Source organism: Solea senegalensis, linkage group LG11 (assembly GCF_019176455.1).
Source record: "Solea senegalensis isolate Sse05_10M linkage group LG11, IFAPA_SoseM_1, whole genome shotgun sequence".
In the NCBI taxonomy this organism is placed as follows: Eukaryota; Metazoa; Chordata; class Actinopteri; order Pleuronectiformes; family Soleidae; genus Solea; species Solea senegalensis.
In genome coordinates, this window is record NC_058031.1 from 19279478 (window position 1) to 19304739 (window position 25262).

The window sequence follows — 25262 nt, forward strand, 5'->3', positions numbered from 1 at the left end:
AAATTTGATAAAAAAGTCATAGGTTACGATGTCGTCCAAAATTTGACAAAAACGTCATACTATAGTATGTCGTCCAAATTTGGACAAAAAAGTCATACTATAGTATGTCGTCCAAATTTTGACAAAAAGTCATACTATAGTATACCAGTCCAATTTATCAAAAAAAGTCATCATAATTATATGTTGTCCAACATTTGACCAAAAAGTCATACTTTTAGTATGTCATCCAAAATTTGACAAAAAAGTCATACTATAGTATGTTGTCCAAAATTTGAAAAAAAGTCATTGGTTAGTATGTCGTCCAAAATTTGACAAAAAAGTCATAGGTTAGTATGTCATCCAAATTTTGACAAAAAAGTCATAGGTTAGTATGTCATCCAAATTTTGACAAAAAAGTCATACTATAGTATGTCTTCCAAATTTTGACAAAAAAGTCATACTATAGTATGTCGTCCAAAATTTGACAAAAAAGTCATAGGTTAGTATGTCGTCCAAAATTTGACAAAAATGTCATAGGTTTGTATGTCGTCCAAAATGTGACAAAAAAGTCAGCAGCTTCTTAGGACTCTGCAATCTTAAAAAGGGTAATTTTCTTCATGGATGTTGGAGTAGGAGAGAGTGTGAGTGATTGAGGGAGTTTTTAAACTTCAGTTTCCAGTTTAAAAGGGCTCATTTTATAAGGTGATAAACATACTGTAAAGATATCATAACTCTAAGGTGGTGTACTTTTTATTCGGTCAGCCCTTGATAAGTGGCCATTATCAATTTTTCCCCTGTGCCCCACTTATGTGGCCCTTCAGGTTCTTCTAGACCAGGGGTCTAAAACCTTCTTCACCTTCTTCTGAGATCTACTGTGACAAAATGAAAATGGCCTTTTATTTATGGCCAAAACAAACTGAAAAAGTTGTTTTTCCTGAACATTTACAAAATATTGACGTCCACAACTCACATTTTGCAATAAACATAACAAAAATAGTATCTAATTCAGCTCCTTGTGCATTTTTTATCTCTGTATGCATTTCTTTCTCGTATATCTCACACACTATTGAATTCAAAATATTAATTCTGTCAAAACAGAAGAATGCATTAACAAATACACCAACATTTTGTCTTATTCACTTTTCATTTTGTGATTATCTGCCCACATGTCACTGTGTCACTTCACAAGAATGTCCATATGTACAGCTGTATGTATGATGTATGCTGGGTATTTCCATTTAGTGAGATGACTGGCACAGCATGGAGTCAACAAGGTGTCCACTGAAGTGTCATTGAAATGTCCTTTGATTTGACACAGCTGACAGCAGCACAGCTATTTGACAACTAATTGGCAAATAATAATTCAGTTAGAAGGGGTGGGACATTTCTGAGTTTGATTGGATAAAAATCTAAGTGGGGTATGTTTCATCATTAAAACCTTTAGCGAGCTACTTGGAAAGGGACTGGGAGCTACTGGGAGCTTGCAAGCTACTCGTTGGAGACCCCTGCGCTAGACACTTATGGCGCATTTCCACCGGCTCTACTCGCCTTTTTGCCATTAGCTCAGTCTGTAAGACTTAAATAAAAATGAAATACCACTTTAATTTCTTTAATTCATCCCTTTACATGAATAATAATAATAAACTGAATTGTAAAAGAAGAAGAAAAGAAGATCCTAGAAACAGAGCACTGCCTTCTTGTGTAAAGGCATACAATACCCTCTCAGTTTGCTACATGCTGAAATGTTGGATATTATTGTGCCATCCTTCTTCTTCCTTTATTAAAGGGCAGTATTATATGCATATTAGGCAATTAAATTTGTACATAATGGAACTGTTTGTGTGAGACAGGGCGTTTCCATTTGTACACGGTTTCACAGAATAACAACTTACCTTATGAGAATCTGCTAGCGAGCTATGCTGCTGTACCAGTGCTGTGAACGTCAAGTAAGCAAACACATGCTGGCAAACACTAACTTTCTCCCTCTTTTTGGCATCCACACCGATTTGTCCTCTGCATGCTTATTACACACGCTTTAGTGTATGTACTTCTTGCAATCAGCTTATAATATTTTCTGAGATGCTAGAGTCACCACAATAACAGAATATTTAATTTGACCATTATATTTTTTCAAGACCTTAGAATAAAACACATACAAACAGGCTTTTGTTTTGTGTTCATCCCCACCCATGCATGCAAACACACACACACGGGCAGGTTTGTGTAGCTATTCTTTAAAGGGCGTTGTCCCTAACTTTAACCACAACCAGTTAATGCTTTCTGTGATCCTAGAGGAACATACTTAATTCAAATTGTAAAATGTTGCCCCCTAGTGGAAACTGATCAAAGGAGAACATATTTATAATAGCTTTCAGTTATTATACACGCCTTAAAAGCTACCAAGGGGTCTTCCCAGCTTCTGTGTTAGCTTTCAGTCCATTGAGCATGCACTCATACGATGCAGTCTCCACTGTCTGTGACCAAAGCCGCAATATAAAAACAAAGTATAACATTTATTACTATTCATATGCACAAGATCCACTAGCCTCTCAGTATATTAGCTCATTTCTTCTTCCAGTGGCAGCTGGTGATAAAAAGTGTTGTGGGGGAGCATTTAAAAAAAACAAGAAAGAAAAAAAGCACTTAACATAAATTTGATGATGGTGAATTGAAAGATAATGTCAGAATGTCATGAAGGTCTTTCTACAAGGTAAGTGGTGTGGTAGTGACAATAAATCCTCAACGAAAAGTTGGCCCTGAGCCGTGACGCGTGTGTAAAAAACAAAGGTTATCTTGAAGTCTAGAAGTTTTTGCAATTTATTAAAGAAAATGATCACTGACAGAACTGTAACAGATGAAAATGAACATTATGATACAAAATGTAATCTATAATGGATATTAATTGTGTAAAAATTATGAAGCCCTCATTGTATAAAAACTACCATGTTCACGTGAACAGATGAATTTATCAATAAACCACACCTCTTTTAGTTCCTACAGGTGCAACAAAGCCTTATTGTGAGACTTTGGTCTGCAACTACACTACCGGAATTAGGGCTTATTCGGGTAAAGCTTATAGGGATAAGCTATTCACATGAGTCACAGGCAGGCGTTATTGGTACACTTCATGTACAAACGTAGTCACTCACCCGATGGGAGTGATTTTCACAGCCATTTGATTGGCCCCAGGGAGGTTTTGGACGGAACCCAATGACAGAGCAGCTCCAGGTTCACGCGCAAGTGTACACGGCACCTATGAACGCATGCACATGCAAAGGGAGGGGCTATATACTGCTATCATGTTTTAAAGTTGTCCTGTGTCATGAACAGTTGATGATACAGAAAATAGATGGAGTATATCTTCACAATTACAGGGTCTCAAAAGAAAGAAAAGCTAAGACATGTGAGATGATTACAGAATTGTCAGAATCAAGATGTGTATGTCAGAATAAATTCATCTCGAACACAGTACAAATTTTACCTTTTTATCTCCGCCTGAAAAAATAACACATTAGAGTGAAAATAGCCCGTTCAATCTAGGAATTAGTAAAGTAATAGCTGATGAGCATCTGTGCAAAAGTGGATGTTAAAAACATGAACCAGAGCAATTTTACAGATGTTTAAATTGGGACTAATCGCCATAGGTCCCGTCGATCGCCTCCGTTTCAGTACCACAGACAGCGACGCACATACACACGTAGCACTGACGGCACCATAAACAATACACACGACAATCGGCGCTGTCCGTGGTACTGAGACCACGCATAAGCAATAGTGTGGCTATCTTTAAAAGAGAAAAAAGTCTGAGTTTCAGGTGGCAGCTACAATAGATCGAATAGATAATAGATAATAGATCGAATAATGGGAGACTAACTGGTGCTCCTGTCGCTCTGAGCCTCGCTGAACCTAAAGTATAAGTCTGTCAACCAATGGAGAACTCCAGAGTTTGTGTCGCTGAGCAGGCTCTAATTGCCTAACTTTGCTTTCAATCAAATGCTATTTAATTAAAGGTAGATTGTATTGCTTATTAGCCTGTAATTTGATTATTTTCTTAGATTTAGAGGTTAGAGCAAATTATCCAGGGTTAAATAAATTGAATAATAATAATTAGAGACACCTTGTCTCTCGTTTCATATTTTGTCATACCAGTGTCTGAACTATATGAGAGGAAGAAGAGGATGATAAGAGAGCAAATTATTTACACCACTGTATTTTAACGTGTTTCTTGGATCTCTCCATGTTTTTTCAGGTGGTACTTGGTATAAAAAGCTTGAGACCCAATGATCTAAAACATTTATGAAATGGTCACATTGATGACAAATGCACATCAATGTCAAAATATCATTAACAGACTTAAATAACTACTCATGTCATGTGTGTTGAAAATGTCTCTTCATTACAAAGACAGGATTCAGTCATAAAACCCATTTCCATTTTTTTGATATTTCTCTTTAATTTATTGTGCTACCTTCTGTCTTAATGCATTAGGCTCAAAAAGGTTTTTATTCACATGCAGCAGTAGCTTGTCTGATTACAGAACAGAGACAGAACACAATACTTATTGCAAAAGTAGTTCCACATACATCTGCCAATGTAAACTGGATATGACCTCCACCAAAACCCTTGAAGCAGATTAAGCATAAAAGAAACAAAAACTGTGCAAATCAATGAATCAACATTATGACTGTTTGTTTGTAGCTCTATGAGAATAAAACAAAAACTACCTTCATTGCATAAAAGCAAAGCGGATGTACATTTTCTCTATTTGGGGGAAAACCTCACAACCTAAGTGGTCCCGCAAGGAACACTTTAATAAAGTAACATACAGAAAAAAAACAATGTTTAGTCAAGGCACGGAATAGAATGGTTCTTCAGTCACTCATCAGCTAGATGAGAAAAGATTTTCAGGGAAATTTTAAACTGTATTCATTCACCTTTTAATAAATCAACACATCATATTTACAAAAAAATACAATTTAGCTGATGTGCAATTGATTGTCTATATGCCAAATAAAACAGGGACAATGCAATTTGATCACATGAAGAAAGTCACTCATAGCACCTATTTATATAATACATATCTATGAATCATTGCATTAAAATGAAAATAAAAAGAAATGCGGTATTGCAATAAAAAATTACATGAAATACTCAAGTTTTCAATACTTGTTTTTCATTGTTTAGACTGGGAAAACATTCTTCTTCTTCTTCAGTGTCCTCTGCTTCTTTCTTTTTCAAATGCTAAAACTCGCTCTAGCCTTAAAGGTACAATGTGTAAAATCTAGCACCATTTTTTTTGTTGAGGTTGCATGTTGCAGCTGAACATCCCTCACCTCACCCTTTCCTTACAAGTAGCCTTCAGTTAACATCAAACTCAAAAGATGTTTAGTTTGTCTATTGGGGGCTATTGTAAAATGGCAAACTCTTGTTTCTGGGCTTATGAAACAAGAATTCATAAGATCAAGTGTTTATACACTTAAAAAAACAAGTATGATTATTTCACCTTCAATTTCTGCTAAATGAAAAATAATTCCACCTAAATTTTACACACTGAACCCTTAAGCGATGGTTCAGATTTTTTTGGAATGTGGTTGTATGAGGCAATGAAACATAGTCAGCACTGGCTGCACTCTGCATACTCACCCTCAGTGAGCACATGGCTGCTCACAAATAGCTCATTTGATAAAACCTGGTCACCATCTAAACAATATGTTTACTGCCTCATCTCAGTGTTAGAGAGCCTTTTCTGACTGGGAGGTTTGTATCTCTTTTAAAAGCAAAAACTCATAAAAGTCCATGGAGAAAATGTGTGTTTTTGCTCACAGGAACACAGGGGCTGCTGTCTGGTTCACCACATAAGTGAATGGAAAAGGATTTTGTCACAAAATGACAAATAACATGGTGCAGTCAGCACTGACTATACAGTATGGTTACCTCATACAGCCACACTTCAATAATAAAAAAAATCCCTTTATATAAAACAACTGCAGGTAGACTACTGCAAGCCTTTTGGTTTCCATTCCCCTCAAGCTGTGTTGCTGTAGTTTTGACTGCTTTATTGCCTATTTTCTCCACCCACCATTCTCCATTATCCACCCTCCAAAAGAAAAAGAAAAAACTAGTTAAAAAAATCTTTTTGCAATATTTACGCTCTCTTTCTCTCTCTCTCTCTCTCTCTCTCTCTCTCCCCCAATTAAATTATCTCCTCCTCCATCATCTTCCATTACTCTTTCTGCCACTTCCTGTCTTTACTTTTTGTAGTTTCCAAACTGAATAGCCAGCCGCTGGCTGACACAGCGGAATGTCGCGGGTTGAACCTCCCAGTAGTTGACAGGGTTTCCAAACAAGCTGATGCCATTATAGAAAGTCCTCTTCATCCCAAATCCTCGAGGGCAGAAGTCGTCCACACCCACCTGGTTGATGTTGTTAGAGTGCAGGTACACCACCTAGAAAAATGATTGGAGGTGCAAAGTAGAGTGTGAACACTGCATGATGTTAAACATCAAGTCTTCTTTTGGGCACTTGAAACGCACCTGTAGGTATTTCATGTCCGGGAGGCCTTTAGGAACACGAGAGAGGCGGTTGTTCTCCAGATGCAGCTCTCGCAGCCTGGGCAGGTAGGACAGACTGCCATTCTCAATGTTTCGGATGTGGTTAAAACCAAGACCCAACCTGGAAGACATCGGAGAGTGAGGGAAAAATATTAGTCAAACAAGAATTACAACCTAGCGAGTGAATGCCTCAACTGTATAAAGGGATTACAGGCTACACTATTTTTTTCCCAGTTACATAACATATGCTTGTTGACTTGTAAGGAAATTAAAGTAGCAGTGCATAATGTTTGGTGATGTTTGTTGTTGCTATCCTCTGCCTTATGAACAGAAACATCCTTTCATTCATCATCTACCTCTTTATCCTCCACATGTTACATTATTTGTATGCTTCGACCTTCATCTGAAAAGGGGATCTGTCAAACAATACTATCCCCTGATTGAGAGATCATTTGTGTGCATACAGCAGGGATGCAGGGTACAATTTAACAATCTGTATTTGCTTTTTTTCACACATTTTATGTGTGTAGGAAGCCTATTGGTTTTGTGAGTGCAGTACTGAGTGCAGTCACACGGTGGTGCACTTTCTCTCTCTCTCTACCAAGACTCACAGGCGGGCACACATACTATTGATTGGGAGAGCCACTAAACAACTCGTTGTCGTGGGATCACTTTAGCAACGGATCACCACTATCACCCACTCCTCAGCTAGCTTGGACATTCATATCTCAAATTAAGAGCTCCAATGGTACCCGGGTTTAGTTCAGTTGATTATGGGTTTATCATAGGTTTAGTGTAGTTAGAGAGGACATTTAGATCTGGGAGTTATAATAGAAACTAAATTGTGTATTTGTCTTCTCTGTGTGTTCTTTTTGATTAATGTTAAAGTGTCAATGTTGCCATCCCCTGTTTCCCCCATCATCCAGTTGCCCACAGACTGTTCATTACTTCATCTAGTGTAAGGCCATAGAGGGCCACCATGGTCTGGTAACGGCACCCAATTGATTGGTTATAAATTGGATAAGTATTTTTAGTTTAGTGAACTAGTTTCATTTATTTTATAGTCATAGCCTCCTCTACACATGCTTCTAAAATAGTGGCTTTCATGAACAGTATACAACTGACTACAATGCAATCAAAGTAAATATTGATTTGAGTTTACATTTTGGATTTGCAGTTTGAAAGTAAGTTGTTCATTTTTAAAATCCTTAAAAAGATAGTTGCAAACCAGTTATGTATGTGTTCATGATATACTATAACAGAGACTAAAACAGACTCTTGGTATATGTGGCACTGCCTTCTTCTGGTTTAAATCCTACCTATCTGATAGATGCCATTTTGTTGATGCTAATGATAAAGCCTCATTGCATACAAAAGTATATTGTAAAATTCCACAGGGCTCAGTGCTGGGGCCTATACTTTTTTTTTCCTTGTATATGCTTCCTTTCAGGAACGTTATTAGAAAGCACAACATAAACTTTCATTGATATGCAGATGACACACAGCTATTTATCTATGAGGCCAGATAAAATAAATTAGGTTGTTCAACTCCAGGAATGTCTCAGAGACATTGAGTCCTGGATGACCTGTAACCTTCTACTTTTAAACTCAGACAAAACAGGTCATTATACTCTGGCCTAAAAACCTTAGAGAAAAATATTCTGACCACATTGTCACTTTAGATGACATCACCATGGCTTCCAGTTCCACTGTCAGGAACCTTGGAGTTATTTTTGACCAGGAAATGTCATTTGAAAACTCATTTTTTCCAGAACAGCGCACAGTTAGTATTGAAATTTAAATACAACATAGTACAAAGGCAAAAGAATTGGTCAAATTCTTTTGCCTTTGCCAAATTCTATTCTAATGACTCTGGTAACAATGCCATTGTGATGCTTTTGTTTACTGCTGTGTTTGATACAGTGGTTCATAGTATCCTCCTCTCTTGTCTGGAGCGCTGGGTGGATATTTACTATATATTTCCAGAACATGGCATATTGTTAACTTTTTATGCAGATGACTGTTGAATGTATGTCATCTGCTATGACTGACTATGAAGTGGCACGTCACTGTATATGTCACATTAGTACCTCTGTGTTGACTGCCAGTTTCTGTCAGTCAGATTATTGATGATTGTCAGAAATGAGTGTGGAATTACCTGTAGAGGTTTCTGTAGCGGCTCAGGTCCTCCAGTTCGATAGCCTGGATCTGGTTGTGGTCCAGATGAAGCTCATTGAGAGTCTCTGGGAGATCTGAAACACACCATCCGTCACCATTTTGTACAACAGGTTTAAAATGAGCTTTTTGTGTCCTATAATATTTGGCCCTTTCTTACCATGTTACCAGGCTGTTACCAGCAACAAATCATTTAATACCTTGGTTAGTGCTGTCGCTGCGTAATGTTTAGCATGGAAGACAGGCTCAGATAAATTACTTTAAGACACAAATTTTAAAAATTAGAGACAACTTTCTCCAACAGTTTTGACACATTTATCTCTTCACCAAATATTTACACAATATACATTTTAAACAATGTTCTCAATACTATCATTGAGACAATCATAAGACTATGTGTGGCTTTAAACACTGCCATTGCCACAGTGGTCAGGTTTGGCAAAAATACAATTTTGGCATTTTTATTTTTTATTTTGCTTTAATTAATCTGTTAGACTCTTCCATAATTTCACCCCAGAAATTGAAACACGCATACTTTTTAAAGTTGTTCCGACACAATGCATTTTTAGTTTCCCTCTTATATTATATACCCCTTGATTAAAAGAAACAATTTCTTTAAATGATCTTTGAAAAATATATAATATGCGGAATATATCCCATGTACACATGTTTTTCATTTTTAGAATTTAGGCTTTTACCTTTGGGGACTCCTGTCAGTTTGGCCTCTGATATACGCAGATAATTCAGTCTCAGTCCTTTGAAGGCTCCAGGCTCAAATCCACTGTTGTGGATGGGGTTTGCTCCCATCTCTGTAGAATAAAGGCAATAAACACAAATCTCTTTAAAATGCAGTTCACCAAAGACAAAGCAGCAGCTCGACAGAATGCAACCAAGATTTGTCATTAGTGTCTCTGACCCATGCAGTTCATGTTGACCAGTCCTGTGAAGGCTCCAGCCGCCACCTTCTTGATACGGTTCTCATGGATCCTCAACTCAACTAGGGAATTTGGCAAGTTCTTAGGGATGGTGGTCAGATAGTTTTTAGAGAAGTAGAGCTTCTGCATTTGCTTCAGGTGGACAAATGCTTTGGGGTGGACTTTGGAAATGAAGTTGTTCCTCAGAGACAGACCCTGAGGAGGAAAACAGTGACGCAGGCTTTTTGAAGTGGTGTTGTAAGAGGTACTGACACACAACCAGCATAAAGTAACAAGTTGCCATCCCCAGAAGGGACACCAGGAAATGTAGTTATAATAAGTTATAATAAAATACACAAACTCAAGTTTACAGTGACAGAGAGCTTGAATACTTAAGTTCAAACTTAAATACGATAACGCTTTTACAGAAAGGTGGTGGAGAGAGAGGAAAGGAAAGGATATGAAGTTCTCAATCCCTGAGGAAGCAGAGGGTTATACTGAACCCATGCCAATACAAACTTAGTTGAAAAAGTTGCACATCCTCCAGGTGTTGACCTGATGCTTACAGGGGTATTTTTTTTTTCTGTTTGTGTCTGTGTATGTCTCTTACATATAAGTGTGTCAGGCCTTTGAAGTCATCTTCTTTCAGCTCACTGATATAGTTGTTCTGCAGGTCCAGAAACTTGGTGTCTTGAGGAATATTTTTTGGCACCTCTGTCAAACCTGCAGACAAATAAAAATGAAGGAGAAAAAAGGGAATCACAGAATAAGGGACAGTTCAGGATACACAAAGTTAGGTTATATAGTACATTGTCAGCATGTTACATGCACACTCCCTGTGCTGAGAAGAAGCCGGGGGCAGGTGGGCAAGCGATCACTGAAAAATGCCTGTGAGATTTTAGCCACTTAACTAAAGAGCCATCTAATTACATCAATGTCAGGTTAAGTGTATGCTATTTTAAGAATATGTTCACTGTTTAATCTCACTGTTAGACAGACCTGTCTAAAAAGGAAATTAAGTTTGCCTTTTTGAAACACACTCCCGTACACCCAAAAAACAGCAATTTTAGCTCAAAAGGACACATGGATTACTAGTCTATTGTTGTCTTCATAAGTAAGTTTGTGTGACTAAGGTAAATCTGAAATAAAGGCTTTCAAACACCAAACACCTGAACTTACAGCACTGTATGACAAACCCTTGTGTACCATGAGCAAAAGTTGTTTTTTTTTTGGCAAATGATTTTGTTGATATTTTCTGTTGTCCCCAATCACAGCCCATATTTTCACTGAGCTCAGACAGGAGCACACAGAGGACAGTCACCTGTATGTAACACAATATGTATAACTTAATCACAATTTACCCCATTTAAAAAAAAAAAAATCTAACTACCCCTTTAAACAATCCAGAACTTTCAGGTTATCTAAGTCAGACACAGACATTGTAAAATAAACAGTTAGTCTGTGTTTTAAAACTCCCACCGAGCCTAAAACTCAAACCAGTCAAACTCCCACATGGACTCTAATGAGCGCTTTTGGGCTCCTTGTCTATTATTTTAATGAGAGGTGTTCATACACACAGCCATGGAGGTCACACACAGACATTAAAGTAAGACATTACTGACATTACTGGTTTGTCGCTGACAAAGACACACACAGACTCACCTCATCTGGTGTTCCACCTCGTGCCAGATGAGAACACCAGATGTTTTCCATCTGGTTTCCATTAGACAGAAGTCGCAAAGGATGTGACTTAAATACCTTCAGCAAAATCACACATCAAATAAAAGTGAGACACACATGCACACACTACCAGACAACCACAACCTGTGTGCTAAAGGGATAATTCAAGTTTCAAGTGTGGCTGTATGAGGTGACTAGAGCATGGATACCCAACCTGAGCCTGCTGGGACTGGATACAAATGGAGTGGTGTGTTTTTTTGTTTGTTTTTTAATACAGTTTAAACATTTAATAAACATGTGTATAAATAATTAGTAATAATATAATATAATAATATAATAAGTGGATGCTATCCTTTCCTCCACAACAACTCAAAGTAGTTTACAGTAGTTTGATTATATAGTTACAGTTTAACAAGAGTTTATGAAGAATAACAGATTTAATTTTTTTGAGAATGACATTTTATTATACTTCTAAATGCTAGTGATAACTCATATGTTTTACGATTTGTGCATGCGGCTCTTAGTTGCTTCCTCCTGGAAGTAATGGTCAGTTTTGTCATTTGCTGTAACCCTAAATAAAGGCTAGAACCACCTGCCCTAAAGGTAAAGTACAGCTTACTTTAACTGTGTCAGGTTCGGGTCAGGTTTGGTCAATATTATCTTAGACTTGGCCAGAAAAATGCAGGCTCTCTGTCGTATCACACTCTAATACTGATACAGTCAACTTCACAGGCTCTTCAAAGGCTACCCCAGTGCACTGCAAGTGCCAGAAACCAGCCTGAGATTGTGCAGCTAGTGCAATTTCCTGTCAGAAAAGGCTGTCTACTGACTAGATAAAGTGACATATTTTTGAGCTATTTTAGACTTAGACAGACTTTGGTCAAGTGGCTGCAATCTGTTTTTACTGTGTCCAAACTGGCAGCCATGTTTTATTAGTGAGAGCCAGCATGCCTGCCTTATGCTGGTTCTTGGCACAAGCGGCCGCATAGCCCGTACTTTCAGACAACAACTGCTTATAGGTGATCAAAATGTTTTGTTAACAAGCAGGAATATCAGAGGCTGTTATGATTTATTATCTGTTTTATTAGGTTAAGAAAGGGTTATGACAAGTGGATAGTGTTAGGAAATATACCTGCATTATTCCACCCAGGAATCTCTGGAAAAATGACTCAGCACACCCAAAGACATTGCAAACCAGTGATCATTACAAAGACCACATCTCAGGGCCACGTGTACCAGTGTATCAGATGTGGTGAATGTCAGTGACTGGCCAACCACTGGCTGACCTCATTTGGACAGCAACCATGACGCAACCAGGCCTACTGGAGAGAGAGAACACCAGCTGTCCCACTGGGTTCTTGTCTAGCAACAACCACATCTGACCCGCACAGCTCCGACTAGCGCTGTCCTCCTGGAGTTAACTTTAGATACACAGATTTGCTTGAACTGTGTCACACCCTCCATGTCACCACACAAATCAAAACCCTCTGACATTCTCTTCAAAACATATCGACTTAGTGCCAAATGATCTGGTGCAGCTGCTGAAGAGGCTTTGGGCTTCATGATATCCAAGAAATCAAATGGGATTTATTAGATGTGGCTGAAAAGTCAACTTTCCTAAAATACAGTTTCAGTTTAAAACTAGAGGCGTTGACCTTCCAATGTACACCTGAAGCGTTTGTCATGTATCCAGTCTGTGGCATACATTTTCATATTATGACCTGGATATGAAAATGGACTGTGACGAGAAGCCAATGAGAAAGACCTTGATTGTCTTGAATGAGAAAATGAGATCTCTCACCTGGTTTATAATGTGAGTAAACATTTCCTTGAGGAGGTAATGGTCTCAATCATTCATTTCAGATGTTCTTTAAAACAGCATGATTTCTGTTGTGTAAATTATAATCCTGTTATAATCTGTATTGAGGGCTGATTACTGTGACAATGAAAGTACAGTGTTCTGCTGGTCCTCACGGTCTCACAGGATGAGGAGCATTTTGACTGAAAGGTCCATTTATGATTGCTCTGTAAGATCCACTTGTCACTTTTTACCCAGCTCCACCCTCTAATCCAAATCTCTTTTATCTTCTTTTATTTAAACATATTTAAAAAAATACAATCTCAAGGCTTCACAATGGGCGTTTATAAACTAATAGGTGATGTCACTTGCTCTGAATCTGTATGGCTCCATCAAAACATAAAAGAAAGCATCTTCACCAGCACCCTGATCAAGTGCGTCCCGCGCAGTTCCAGACCCCACAAACCACAGCACTTCACGCGTATATGTCACAAATCTCAAAGTCCTCACCACAAACTGACAAAACCAGCACCCTCATAAACCCAAGCACCCCTCAACAAAAATACACCGCGCTGGGATGCAAAGCGAGAGTAGACAGATGCCTTTGCCAATATACAGCTGTCCAAAATAAGCACATGACATCTCCTAAATTATATGCTTCCACATTTAACGGCTGCACAGAGACCAGAGACAGTAAATAAATAGAGCTGGTATATGATTCGACAAAACCATTATGTCTAAACACAGACAGCGTATGAGAGTTATAATGTGAGGAATCTTCAATAACTCTAAGGCTGTAAGAATAGACACAAGAGAAGCAGGGCATTTAAACGGAACCATGACTTAAAGACACAGCCTGTGTGTGAAGGGATCAAGAAAATTATTGTATATTCTTATTATACATTTTTTTATATATATGTTTCCATCCATTACTGTTTAGCAAATATTGGGAGTTAGTCCACTGAGATGAGTAGATCCAGGTCACCACAGAGGGATAATGATGATGAAAACAATAATAATAAATAATAATAAATCATCAAAGTGTGTGATGAAAATCATTTTGATGCTTTTACTCGATTATTGTAGTAGTATTTGCTTGTGAATGTTATGGTTCCCCCTTCAGTGCACACACACACACATACACACACCTCCTCTTGTGATTTCTAAACATCGATCCTTTATCCACTGAACCTGTTTCTACTGCATTTATTTATGTATTTTATATTTACGTTTAATAGGAACGACAACTTTAATGCGTGGGCTACTACAGGAATACGGAAATAATAATAATGAACAGCAGCTGATGACACATTCTAATCATGTTCTTGTGCACGTTTAGTATTGAAATGTAAATACAACACAGTACATATTTGACATTTTAGAGGAAGCTGAGCATCCCTTACTGTCTTAGAGCAATCACCACTGTGCCACTGAGCACTGACTACGTAAAACTTCGTAGTCATCGAGGTCATGATTTCTTCAAGAGTGCAAAATTAGGCAAATGGACTTGCTCTGAGTTGTTCTCTTCAGCTGTGAAAGTTACAGAAACTCTGTTTGCTTACACTCTCATCCATCCCATTTGTTTGCCCATACAAACCTCCTCTCATGCTCACACAATGAGAAATGATGACAAAACAATCACAAACATGACAATTTCACTGACCGAGGTCAGAGCACTGAACGACCCTGAGGCGGCAGTGGCAGCCAAATGGACAGATGTGTATGTCAGGGGGAAGGACCTCCCCCGTAGCTGAACCTTCTTCCTCATCCCTCATCATCGCCATTATGCCACCGCTGTCCATGCTGTCCATTGCAAAATCCCAGAAGCCCTTTTGCTCGAAGGGTAGTGCTGAGGAAGGGGAGAGCAGCTGGGCCGCACATAGTAACAGCAGGATGGAGCAGTGTGGTATCATTTTCAACATAAACACCTGAGAAAACACAAGAAGGAAGAGCAGCAATAATTAGTTTCATCCAACATGAATGTGCTCATATACTGACCTGTTTATCAGACACATTTTGTAAAAGGCAATCTAATTAGCACTATATTCATTTCCTACATTGCAAAAGCCCAGAAAATAGCCCAGAAAGTGAAGCCAAGAAGTGGGTGAAACCAATAGAATTTTATTCTATCAAATTATTCTATTGTTTGAATTTGTTTTTGATGATCTCAGTCTTAAGTTTTCAGCCCACAACATTGCTTTGTTTCCAGTTCCACCCTCTCACCCAAGTATGGTCTCTAGAACGAAATCCAGAATCTAGAATGTTTACTCAGAGACATCAAGTCTTAAGGTAAATCTAGGAGAAACTTGTCCACGATCACACCAGGAACCAGAAATAGGGAATGCAGTTTTAAATTAGCAATCGCTATAAATTCTTTGTGCAGCACATCAGCTGCATCTTCTGTCTTGGAACGATGTTAAACTGCATTGTCCCTACTGAATAAAAATAATAAATAAAAAAAGACCTCCACCACTCTTGGTCCTCTCTTGTGTAGTAATAGATTTATATTAACTTTAGCTCAAGTGTAACTAAAGCCCCTCTTCTGAAGCTAACTCCACCCAAGGCCTGATTTTGAAAAATGCCAAGAATAGGGCTGAGAGTTTTGTGAGGGAGAGGAGGAGGGAAGAAGAGTTGGGAGTCGTGGTCTGGGGAGGAGGGTGCATGTTAATGAATTTGACCCCAGTTGCAGCCGTGGAAAAAGACTTTCAATCACTCACATTGTGTGCAAAGTGTTGGAGAGATAAAAAGCTGTGTCTCAATCCAGGGTCAGGATCCTCCCAAGTGTGCAGCTGACTGAGGAGACGGAGGACTTCCTCGGCTGCTCACTCAGGAGGAGATGGAAGTCATGCACTGTGTGAAATGAGACAGTCGAACAAACAACTCATGGAGTCGCCTTCTTCTCCTAATAGAATCTGTCAGGCTGTAGACCGAGGGGTTAAACGCTGCCCTCCATAGTTCAAAGTCCGGAATCACAGTTCTTCTGCCCCTGGAAGCCTGACTGCTTATTTAAGCCTTAATCATCCAAAACGTCCCAAAAATCAGATATATTTAAACACATCTGATATAAAATAAATATTTTTGTGTTTTGTGATTAGTCTGACAGACAAACAGGGACATGTACAATCATTTCCCTTAAATATTACTACGTGGAATATGATTTACAAATATAACTTATCAGATTTCTGAACACATACAATTTGTACAAAAATAGAACACTATTTCTACAACAGCAGTTTAACAACAACATAAATCAAAAATTCAGCCAATGCAGTCAAATCTATAGTTACTAATTATTTATGAGTTATTCATTGTGTCATTCCAAAACAGAAAGGGTACTTTTAACAATGTAATGCTTAATAATAATTGCTATATATAATATTACTTAAAACGCTTAATAATACTTAATTTTAAGAGGAAATAAGGGTATTGTGTGTGTGGTGGCAAAAGGACAACAGCTACAGTTGTCTGGAAGATTAATCCAACCATGTCCATAAATGTAGTAGAATAGCAGTCAGTGTTTAATTTACAGTAAAAAAATTTTTTGAGTTAAATGATCTATTTATAAAGCGCTTTTCTTGTCTTGAACACTCAAAACTGCTTTTATACTACAGTGTATTCACACCCATTCATTGCAGCCCATCTACCTGCAGCACTTTATTCTATCACACAGCTTTTTGGAACAATTCACTTGCTGCCATCAGTGCAACTTGAGGTTAGCCAGGGACATATCGGCATTTAGACTAGCAGAGTTGGGAATGAAACCCTTGCTTGCTCTGCCATTGACCCACCTCCACCATGAAATGGTCTACTTATCCTTAATTACAAAGCTCTACTGTTTACACCACACCTAACAGGCAGACTGGCAGCTGCAGGCTGCCCTCATTGCCCTGCTAGGAGTTGGAATGAAAGTCGCTTAAAAACCACACTGGCAAAATGTCACTGTCTGTTTACTTCAAGCCAAGTCAATTTCCAGGAGACACCAATGGGACAGTGCCAGGAACCTCACCCCAGAGGTGGAAAACTTAATTCCTGCAGGTGAACACTATAACAAATACACCATTCATTGAGAGTGTTTGTACATGTGTTCCAATATGAATATATGTCATGAAACACAGATTCCATTATGTCATTACTGCACACCCATCCATTACTTTTTGAAGTCACCAGACTGTGTGTTTGAATGCTTTAATCTGACCTAACTAATGCCACAGAGCAGCTTCTCAACCTAAAACTGAATATAGAAACAAATGATTAGCAGGCTATTTGATCCCTACAGAATTAAACTGTGACATATAATCTGAAAGCTAATCCCGTGAAGTAAACTGTCTCTGTCTTTCCATTCAAATCAAACAAAAATGATTGCTGCACCTGTCAATAACCACACTCTCCATATCTGCACACACCTTGCCTGTGCTTTTGCCTGAGCAGAGTGAGATCAAGACAGAGCAGGTTGCCAGACGTTAGCAAGCAAGTTAGAAAAGAGAAAACTGATAAGGATGATTTAGGAGCGACAGCCCAGGTGCAGAAAAGAAATGGGTGGGTGAAGCCAGATCCGATCTCATGTGGTCACAGAAGACCCATCCAGAATGCATTTCAGTGAATGGGGCAGAGAGGACTCTTGAGAAGTGAAGTACTTACTGTCATCTTTGACCACACCAAAAATAAATTATGGGTCAGTATACTGCAGCTATATTACAGATTCTGGATGGTTAAGATGGTTTAGACAAACCAACAGAAACCGTGGTGCAGATATGAAATACTCCTTCTACTGAAATACATGAGTTGAAACTGTGGGACTGGGTTGGAGCGAGGCAAAGATAAAGTTTAGGAAAATACTGATGGCACAACAGAAAAGAACAAGGTCAATTTTTATCTACGAGAGGTCTCCGTTTACTCTCCTCAAACATTTACTTGACCCTGTGGAAAGGGAAAGTGGCTTGTAACCAGAGGGTTGTTGGTTTGAATCCCCACCAGGTCAAAAAAGGCCTATGACTGAGCAAGGTACCCAACCCCCATTGCTCCCTGAGCACTGCTCAGTGGCTGCCCGCTGCTTCTAATTCTAGGAAGGTTTTCTACAGTAGTAAAGGATGGGTTAAATGCAGAGAAGGAATTTCCCCTCTGGGACAGATAATGGACTAATTTAATTTATATCACTTACTGTCCCCAAATGTTTCTAGTAGCACGTACATGTAAACGGAGGCTGCAAAAACAATACTTATGACGTGCTTTGAGGGCTTTTTAATGCCAGAGAAATTAGTCTCGTTCCACACCTCATAAAAATGTTATGCAAACTAATTTTGATCCTTTAATTTAGAAAAACTGAGCTTTAAGAAACAGAACTTTGAGTACTGAATAGCACATTTTATTACTCTAAGCAACCCTCTGGCCTGGTTTCGCTGGAGTAATGAGTAGCTGGCCCCTGCAGTCGGCTGCCTGCAATAAAAATAGCTGCTAAATGATACCATTTTGCAGAAAATAAAAAACCCCACTGGCCTTGGCTTGGCCAGAAGAATGCAACCAGAAGGACTCAGCCATGCAGGGCACAGAAAGTCAGCATTGCACATAGACACACAACACACAAAAGCTGGAAGGAACATATTTAAACACCTACAATTTCTGCAACTTGTGCCGTGCAACATAATGGGAGGTATATGAAGTGTACATTGTAAATCTGCAGAGTGTGACACCCATGCTCTAATCTGTGGAAACGTTTTTCAAAGGCAAAACCAGTGATTTGTCTGCTATTTGTCGAAATGTGGCAGTGCATGGAGAAACAAAAATGAAAGCAGGGAAAAAAAAACAATATCATCATCCAGGGATGCAACATGTTGGAATCAGCAGGTTTGATATTCAGTATTGCATCAGTCAATGAAAATAAAGAAAGGTTTAATCTCATACGATCTGTTAAAACTAAATATCAATTAAATGCTCCACTCAGCACAGTTATAGGAACCATTAGCCTGGATAAACGCAATCGAGTCTGCCAGCAACTTGATTTCGCTCTGCAGACGTGTCTGCCAAGGACACTGTCTTGGCCAACTTCGGAAACTCTTAAGAAAGGGAATCAATCATAAATGGGGGTTTTTCTCCCCTAGTTTGGTAGAGGGCTTAGCAGAATGATGGCAGAAAAGTGACGTCGAGCAGCATGTGAGATACTTGAGGCAAAAGTCATTAGACACCATTACTAGATAACGTTGCTTCTAGAAAACTACAACAAGTATGTTTGTTGACATGTTTTCTGTCACTCTGCATACGACATCTGGACCATTGGTGTGATTGGTTGTAGGTCGCTATGTCCTATACTAAGGAACTATAGTACCAGGAACTACATGGTTCCTGTGGGATATTGTCAACCATGACACGTTTCAACCATGGTGAAAGACTAGAAAGGATTACGCAGGTGGATGTCAGGACACCACAGTTGTCACAACCAGGAAACAACAACAGACAACAAAACAACATCAACTGCAAAAATTAAGGAGATTCATGTCGTGCTGTCGTAAGGAGATGAACTCTGGTAACCAAGCAAATTAAAAACATGAATTGGACTTTTAATGTACAGCACAACCAACAATGGTTCGGGTTTGTCACTTTTAGTGAAGTAAAATGTGACGACTGCTCTATAGTGCCACGCGCTCCAAGGCAATGGTTCCTGAACTATGTGAAAGTTTCTATTTGGTTAGTTCCTGCAGTTGAAAGAGACTGGAAAAATTCTGGAAAGTTTCTCATCAATCCATTGTTTGATGCATTTTAAAACAATACTGCAACTGGTTGTTGCAGGGTTTCCTTTTCTTCATGTGGTTGTTTGATTACTGTAGATTTTGTACTGGTTATTCAAATGAATGTCGTGAATGTGTTGTTAATGTTATTGTATTGTACTGTTGTTGTTCATCTCTCTCTCTCTCTTTCTACCCCCTCTCCCTGCCTGTCTCTCTCTTCCTGCTAACTCCTCCAGTTACCCTACATCACACAGTCAGAAAATAAATAAGAATAAAAATAATAATTACAGGGCGAGTATCACAGACTCTTCCTGTGCACAGCAAATCTGTATGACACCACAAGGCATGCAGTCAACCACAGTGCATGTCCTAGGTACTGGACAGGACAGGTTTAAAATAAACAAATAACAACAACAATAATATAATAATAATAATAAACTACATTCAACTATTATTATCAGTACCTGGTGTGTTTAATTTGTTTTAGTGTCAGCATCAAACATCTTGATTGGATCAAACTGGTGGCAAAAGAGAAGGATGTGAGGGATTATTGAGGGTGTTTTGTCCACATAATGCCTCTGTTGTAATCTAATCTCTTTTTATTCAATTCAATTCAATTGTATTTGCATAGTGACACTCTACATAGACAAAATCATCTAAAGAAGAGAAATCCAACAGATCACACAATGAGCAAGCACAAGGCATCAGTGGAAAGAAAAAAACAAAACTGACAGAACCAGACTCAAAGATGTGCAGCCATCTGCCTCAAACAGTTGGGGTGAAAGGAAAAATGGGGGACAGAGGAGAGATGGGAGACAGAAAGGGGGGGAGACAAAGGACAAGAGGGAGGTGAGGTAGAGACAGAAGAAGGCCTCTGGTGTCTCTCTATGACAAATCTGGTTTGCAGTAGACAAAAAGTCTTACCTCAAAAAACATTTTGACTTACAGTCACCTTGCTTAAAGTGTAACTAAATGCCTTAACTACTTGTTCCAGGGTACACTGGTGTATATGTGTATCTAGTAATGTTATGTGTTGATCCAGATGCAAATCTTCACAGTTTAGTTGTTGTGATCTCTCTCTATCTTCTTTTCTTCTGCCTCTCTCTGAGGAACACCAGCTACTGCATTCAAATCAAGGGCATGTGTACGTGTGTGTGAATGCTGTGAGAGTAGAGCGAGAGTGAGAAAGCGGATTTTACGAGCATCAGTGAGACTGGTGTCCCCACCAGTCTCGTAACCAAACCTACGCCCTTGATTCAGATGTTCCCATCGACTGTTTTAGTCCATGCTTGAGTCACCGGTACACTCTTTCATTACTCTGCTGTCAAATCAGCACAAGGCTCATTGTCCCAAAAAAAAAATGCTGAAGCTCTATCACCTTTCTCCCTCTCCACCACCAGATTTCAGATTTCAGACCAGACCACGCCCCATCACTGCTCCACTCTCTCCCTCCCTCCCGCCCTCCTCTTCTCCCTCACTCAGGACTCAGTCCACTTTTTGACATTTTTTTCCATATCAGGCATTGGGCGGAGTTGGCTGCAGAAGAGGGTTTAGTCACACTTCAAACTGGCTACACTGCTATTCCAATGACATGAACATAAACATAGATATCTTTACTCTAACCTCAACTTCCTTAACTTTAAACAATATTTTAAAGATGAATGATTTTCATTATGGGCACTGTTTTTGTCCACACGAATAAGGAGATTTAGGTCCTCACAATATTCATGGATATAAGAATAAAAGAGGTTTACTAGTGTATTTGAAAGTTGATGACAGGATTGCATGCACTATATAAAGATAAAGAAGACCAAATAAAGAGAACTCCCAACAAAATTAGAGGGAGTATGGTGAGGTTTTTTAACACAAGTAAAGTGAAGAGTCAGTAAACACCTGCTTCACTTGGGAGTGAAAGCCGGTTGTACTCATACAACAGACAAAAGCCAGATGTTAACAGTTTTATTGATCAGTGGAAAAGGGGTTCAATTGTTAAACTGTTTGCTTTATGTAAGGAGGTGGGGATGAGTGGTAGTGGATTAGATTCCCAGCTCCTCTAGTCTCCAAGCCAATGTGTCCTTGGACAAGACACTGAACCCCAAGTTGCAACTGATGGCTGTGCCGGCAGAATGTGACTGGGTAAGAAAGGTGTGTGATAGAAAAAGCGCTGCATATAGATGCACTGTATGAATGTGTGACCAAGTGGGTGTGAATGGAAAAAAAGTGTGCCTATCAGCATTAAGTGGTCATTAAGACTAGAAAGTGCTATATAAATACACACCATTTATCCTGTATCCATGCACCACAGAGGAAAGTGGCCTTCATCATGATAAAAAAAAAAAGAGAAGCAGATTCAATTTGACTTGTGCTTTTCTCGCTACAATGAAAAACAGATCTGAGTCACATATGAGTCAAAAAAATATTAGATTTGGGCCACTGAAGACTGCAGCCTGAATGTCGCCTGAGAGTCTCACGTAACGCTCATTTTATCATGAGTCTAAGAATTGCTGCCACAGTCAACTGAGCGAGTTTTAACCGTAACAAATCTGAAATAAACACGGCCTCATTTCATGACATCTGCTATTGAACCCTTGCATGGGCCAAAATCAATAACAATATCAATCAATATGCCAAACGTTGGTCGGTTTTGTTCAAAATGTTTACATTAGCTCCCAGAGCCTGTGCTGCTGCAGAGCTAAGGTGGGGCACAGGCTTTACCAAAAGTTCCAGCTGGAGCCACAGTGCTGGTTTATTGGCAGCCGCCACGTCAACGTTCAGCACCGATTACGATCAAATGGTGGCGCAAAGCGAGGAGCTGACTTAGCACCAAAGCATTTGAAAGTATTGTCTCTGGGAGGGTTATCTAATTTTGGCTCCATAATTGGGACGTTTAGTTTGTTTGCACACAGTTCTGAGGTTGTTTTGTTGTTTTTTTTTCATGGTATTGTGTGCAGAATCCTGGGTACAATAAATCTGACCCCCTACACCTAACCACAAATTTACACAAAAGTTGGAGCACACATGTAGTAGTTCAGGAACCATTGTGATTTGGAGAAATCTATAAAAAACATTTGAATCTCAAAAACTATAGAGTCTCCAACTCTGAAAAGGAGCTCCCTCATTTCTTCACTCTGTCTCCTGCTCTGCACAAATGTGAACACACAAATACACACACAACCCATATTCACATATCCTTCAGACACACAGGCTGTTAGTGCTAGGCGGGTCCGACATGAGCATTCGGGTTCGGGTTAACTGCCCCAGCAGCTGTAATTTGGTGACTGCTATCCCTAAAAAAAGTAACTGTTTGGCAGCTTCTCCGTTGCCGCCAATGTTGGATGTGGTGAGGAGAGGCTTAACATTGCAAAAATGAGAATGGCCCATCACTGGCAGAGCGGAGCAACACAGAAAGATGAGAAGGGAAAGGGGTAAAGATCGGCAAGGGGACAGCAACTTAGTTTGATTCTCATTTAGAGCAAAGTAGATGAAAAGTATTCCCTGACATTGTTTGCATAGGGCACATTTTACTAGAACTTGACACCAAAATTGTGTGGTTGTATGAGGCACTGACAAAAAGTCAGCACTGACTGCAGTGCATCCCTGCACCAAGAACTAACCTCAGATACAGATGCTCACTCTCAGTAAAAATATGTCTGCTAGTGGGGACACAAGACACAATGGCAAGATAAAGCAGTGAACATGTTTTTATAAGGATGTACACTTGTAGATCTTATTAGGTGAGCATTTGTTTAAGTGGAAAGATTTGTTTTTTGCAAGGAGAAAAAATATTTGATTAACCAGAAAAGCCAGCCGGTTCACAATTTGGATTCTGGAAACACAACCATGTCATGTGCCAGTGGGAAACTGTTATTTGAGAGCAAGTCTCTCTCTCTCTTTCTCTCTCTCTCTCTATCTCTCTCTCTCTCTCGAAGGCTGGTTCTCAGGGCAGACAGAGCAGCTCTGACTGTGTGTCAGTACCCAGTATGAGGAAGATGAACGATCCCTTTAACCACAGCTAAGTGAATGCAGAGTTCCAGGGGAAACTGTGAACGTTAAACCACACAGAGATTATGTCAGCCGACAGCAAGTAAGGACCAACCAGGATGTTGCCTCAGATTGGACAGTTGCACTCACAGATCAATAGCAGACAAGCAACCAGCACATAGTATATTCTGCACCTGCAGCCTTCAGGAAACCAGAACACATGTCTGGCACTGTTGCATACAGTCTCGTCTCTTGGTTATCATACAGATGCTCATTCCAACAGATTCAAACAGTCAGAAACCATCACTGTCTAACCACTCTGTGTCAGACTCATTCACATATGACGTGTAATTAAAGAGCACTCCAAACCCACAAAACAAAGTTTTTCAAACAAGGCAACACCTTCAAACCAAGCAGGTCATTAAAACTAGCTTCAATAGAGCAAAGGGGGCTCATTAAACAGTAATGACTGAGTGGGCTAAATAAGGTTAAATATAAAATACATAATAACGATACATTATATGGCGTCAACAGCACTTCATGGGGCCAACAGAAGGAAAAAGTTAATTAAAGGACAATCATACGGTATATGATATATGGGAAAATAATATTTCGTCTTCCAGGTCACAGGTGAATATACATATTCTGCATATAGATATTGGTGCAGTCCTGTGTACCAAGATGGTTTAAACTGATTGCCATGTAATGTCAGGATAATGAATGCCCTGTATTATATTTAGAACCTGATGAGAGAGTATACACCGGCCTTGGGATACAGAGGGTGGAAGGCAACTTAAAGTTTTCCTTAATTATTATCTCATCCCCTATTGTGATTCATCCCACTTTGAAGTATTTAGAGGCAACGCTGCGCCATCTAGCGTTAGTGGCAGAAAAATCACAGCATCACATGCAGGATGGTGAAGATTGTACCCAATTATACAGATTAGAGGAAACATCAAATAAACTGTTATATACATTTGTAATTTAGTTCAGACTATGTGTTAAAAGCAACTGAAACTTCACCCAAAACATGGAATTTGACAACATAAAATCGTCACATATTTGTTATGGGTCTTTTATAGCTAATTTGTGTTTCATATTTATATTAAGTTGATTTCGTAATTTATCATTATTATTTTATAGACCAAACCAAACCAAATCTTGGTTCTGTAGTATTTGTATACAATTACTCATTTCTGAACCTTAAGGGAGATGTAAATTGCCTACAAGTCATTTAGACGAAAATAAACGAAATAAAAAAATAAGTAAAACAATAAATTCAACTCTCCTACCTTTCAGATAGAAATAATAAAAGAAGCAATTCCCCCAAAAAAATCGCGTTTGAAAAATGTTTTCTCCTCTGTGTCTCAGATTATTTTGGAAAAAAAAAAACAATTGTCCTATGTTTTCATCACACTAAGGAATGACCGCGGTGTTCCCGTGCGCTCTTCTCACATCCACTCTC

The 25262-nt window shown here is 39.0% G+C and overlaps 1 protein-coding gene across 1 annotated transcript; it reads right to left on the reverse strand.

The window, feature by feature from the left end:
* Positions 1-6150: 6150 nt before the first annotated feature.
* Positions 6151-25120, reverse strand: bgnb (biglycan b). The gene is made up of 8 exons (XM_044037306.1): positions 25090-25120; positions 14761-15025; positions 10230-10342; positions 9622-9835; positions 9404-9514; positions 8689-8782; positions 6513-6651; positions 6151-6425 (listed from the first exon to the last, which is right to left on the reverse strand). Exons 2-8 carry the CDS (start codon positions 15017-15019, stop codon positions 6228-6230), a joined length of 1128 nt encoding a protein of 375 aa, XP_043893241.1. The 5' UTR covers positions 15020-15025; positions 25090-25120; the 3' UTR covers positions 6151-6227.
* Between the last annotated feature and the right edge of the window lie 142 nt (positions 25121-25262).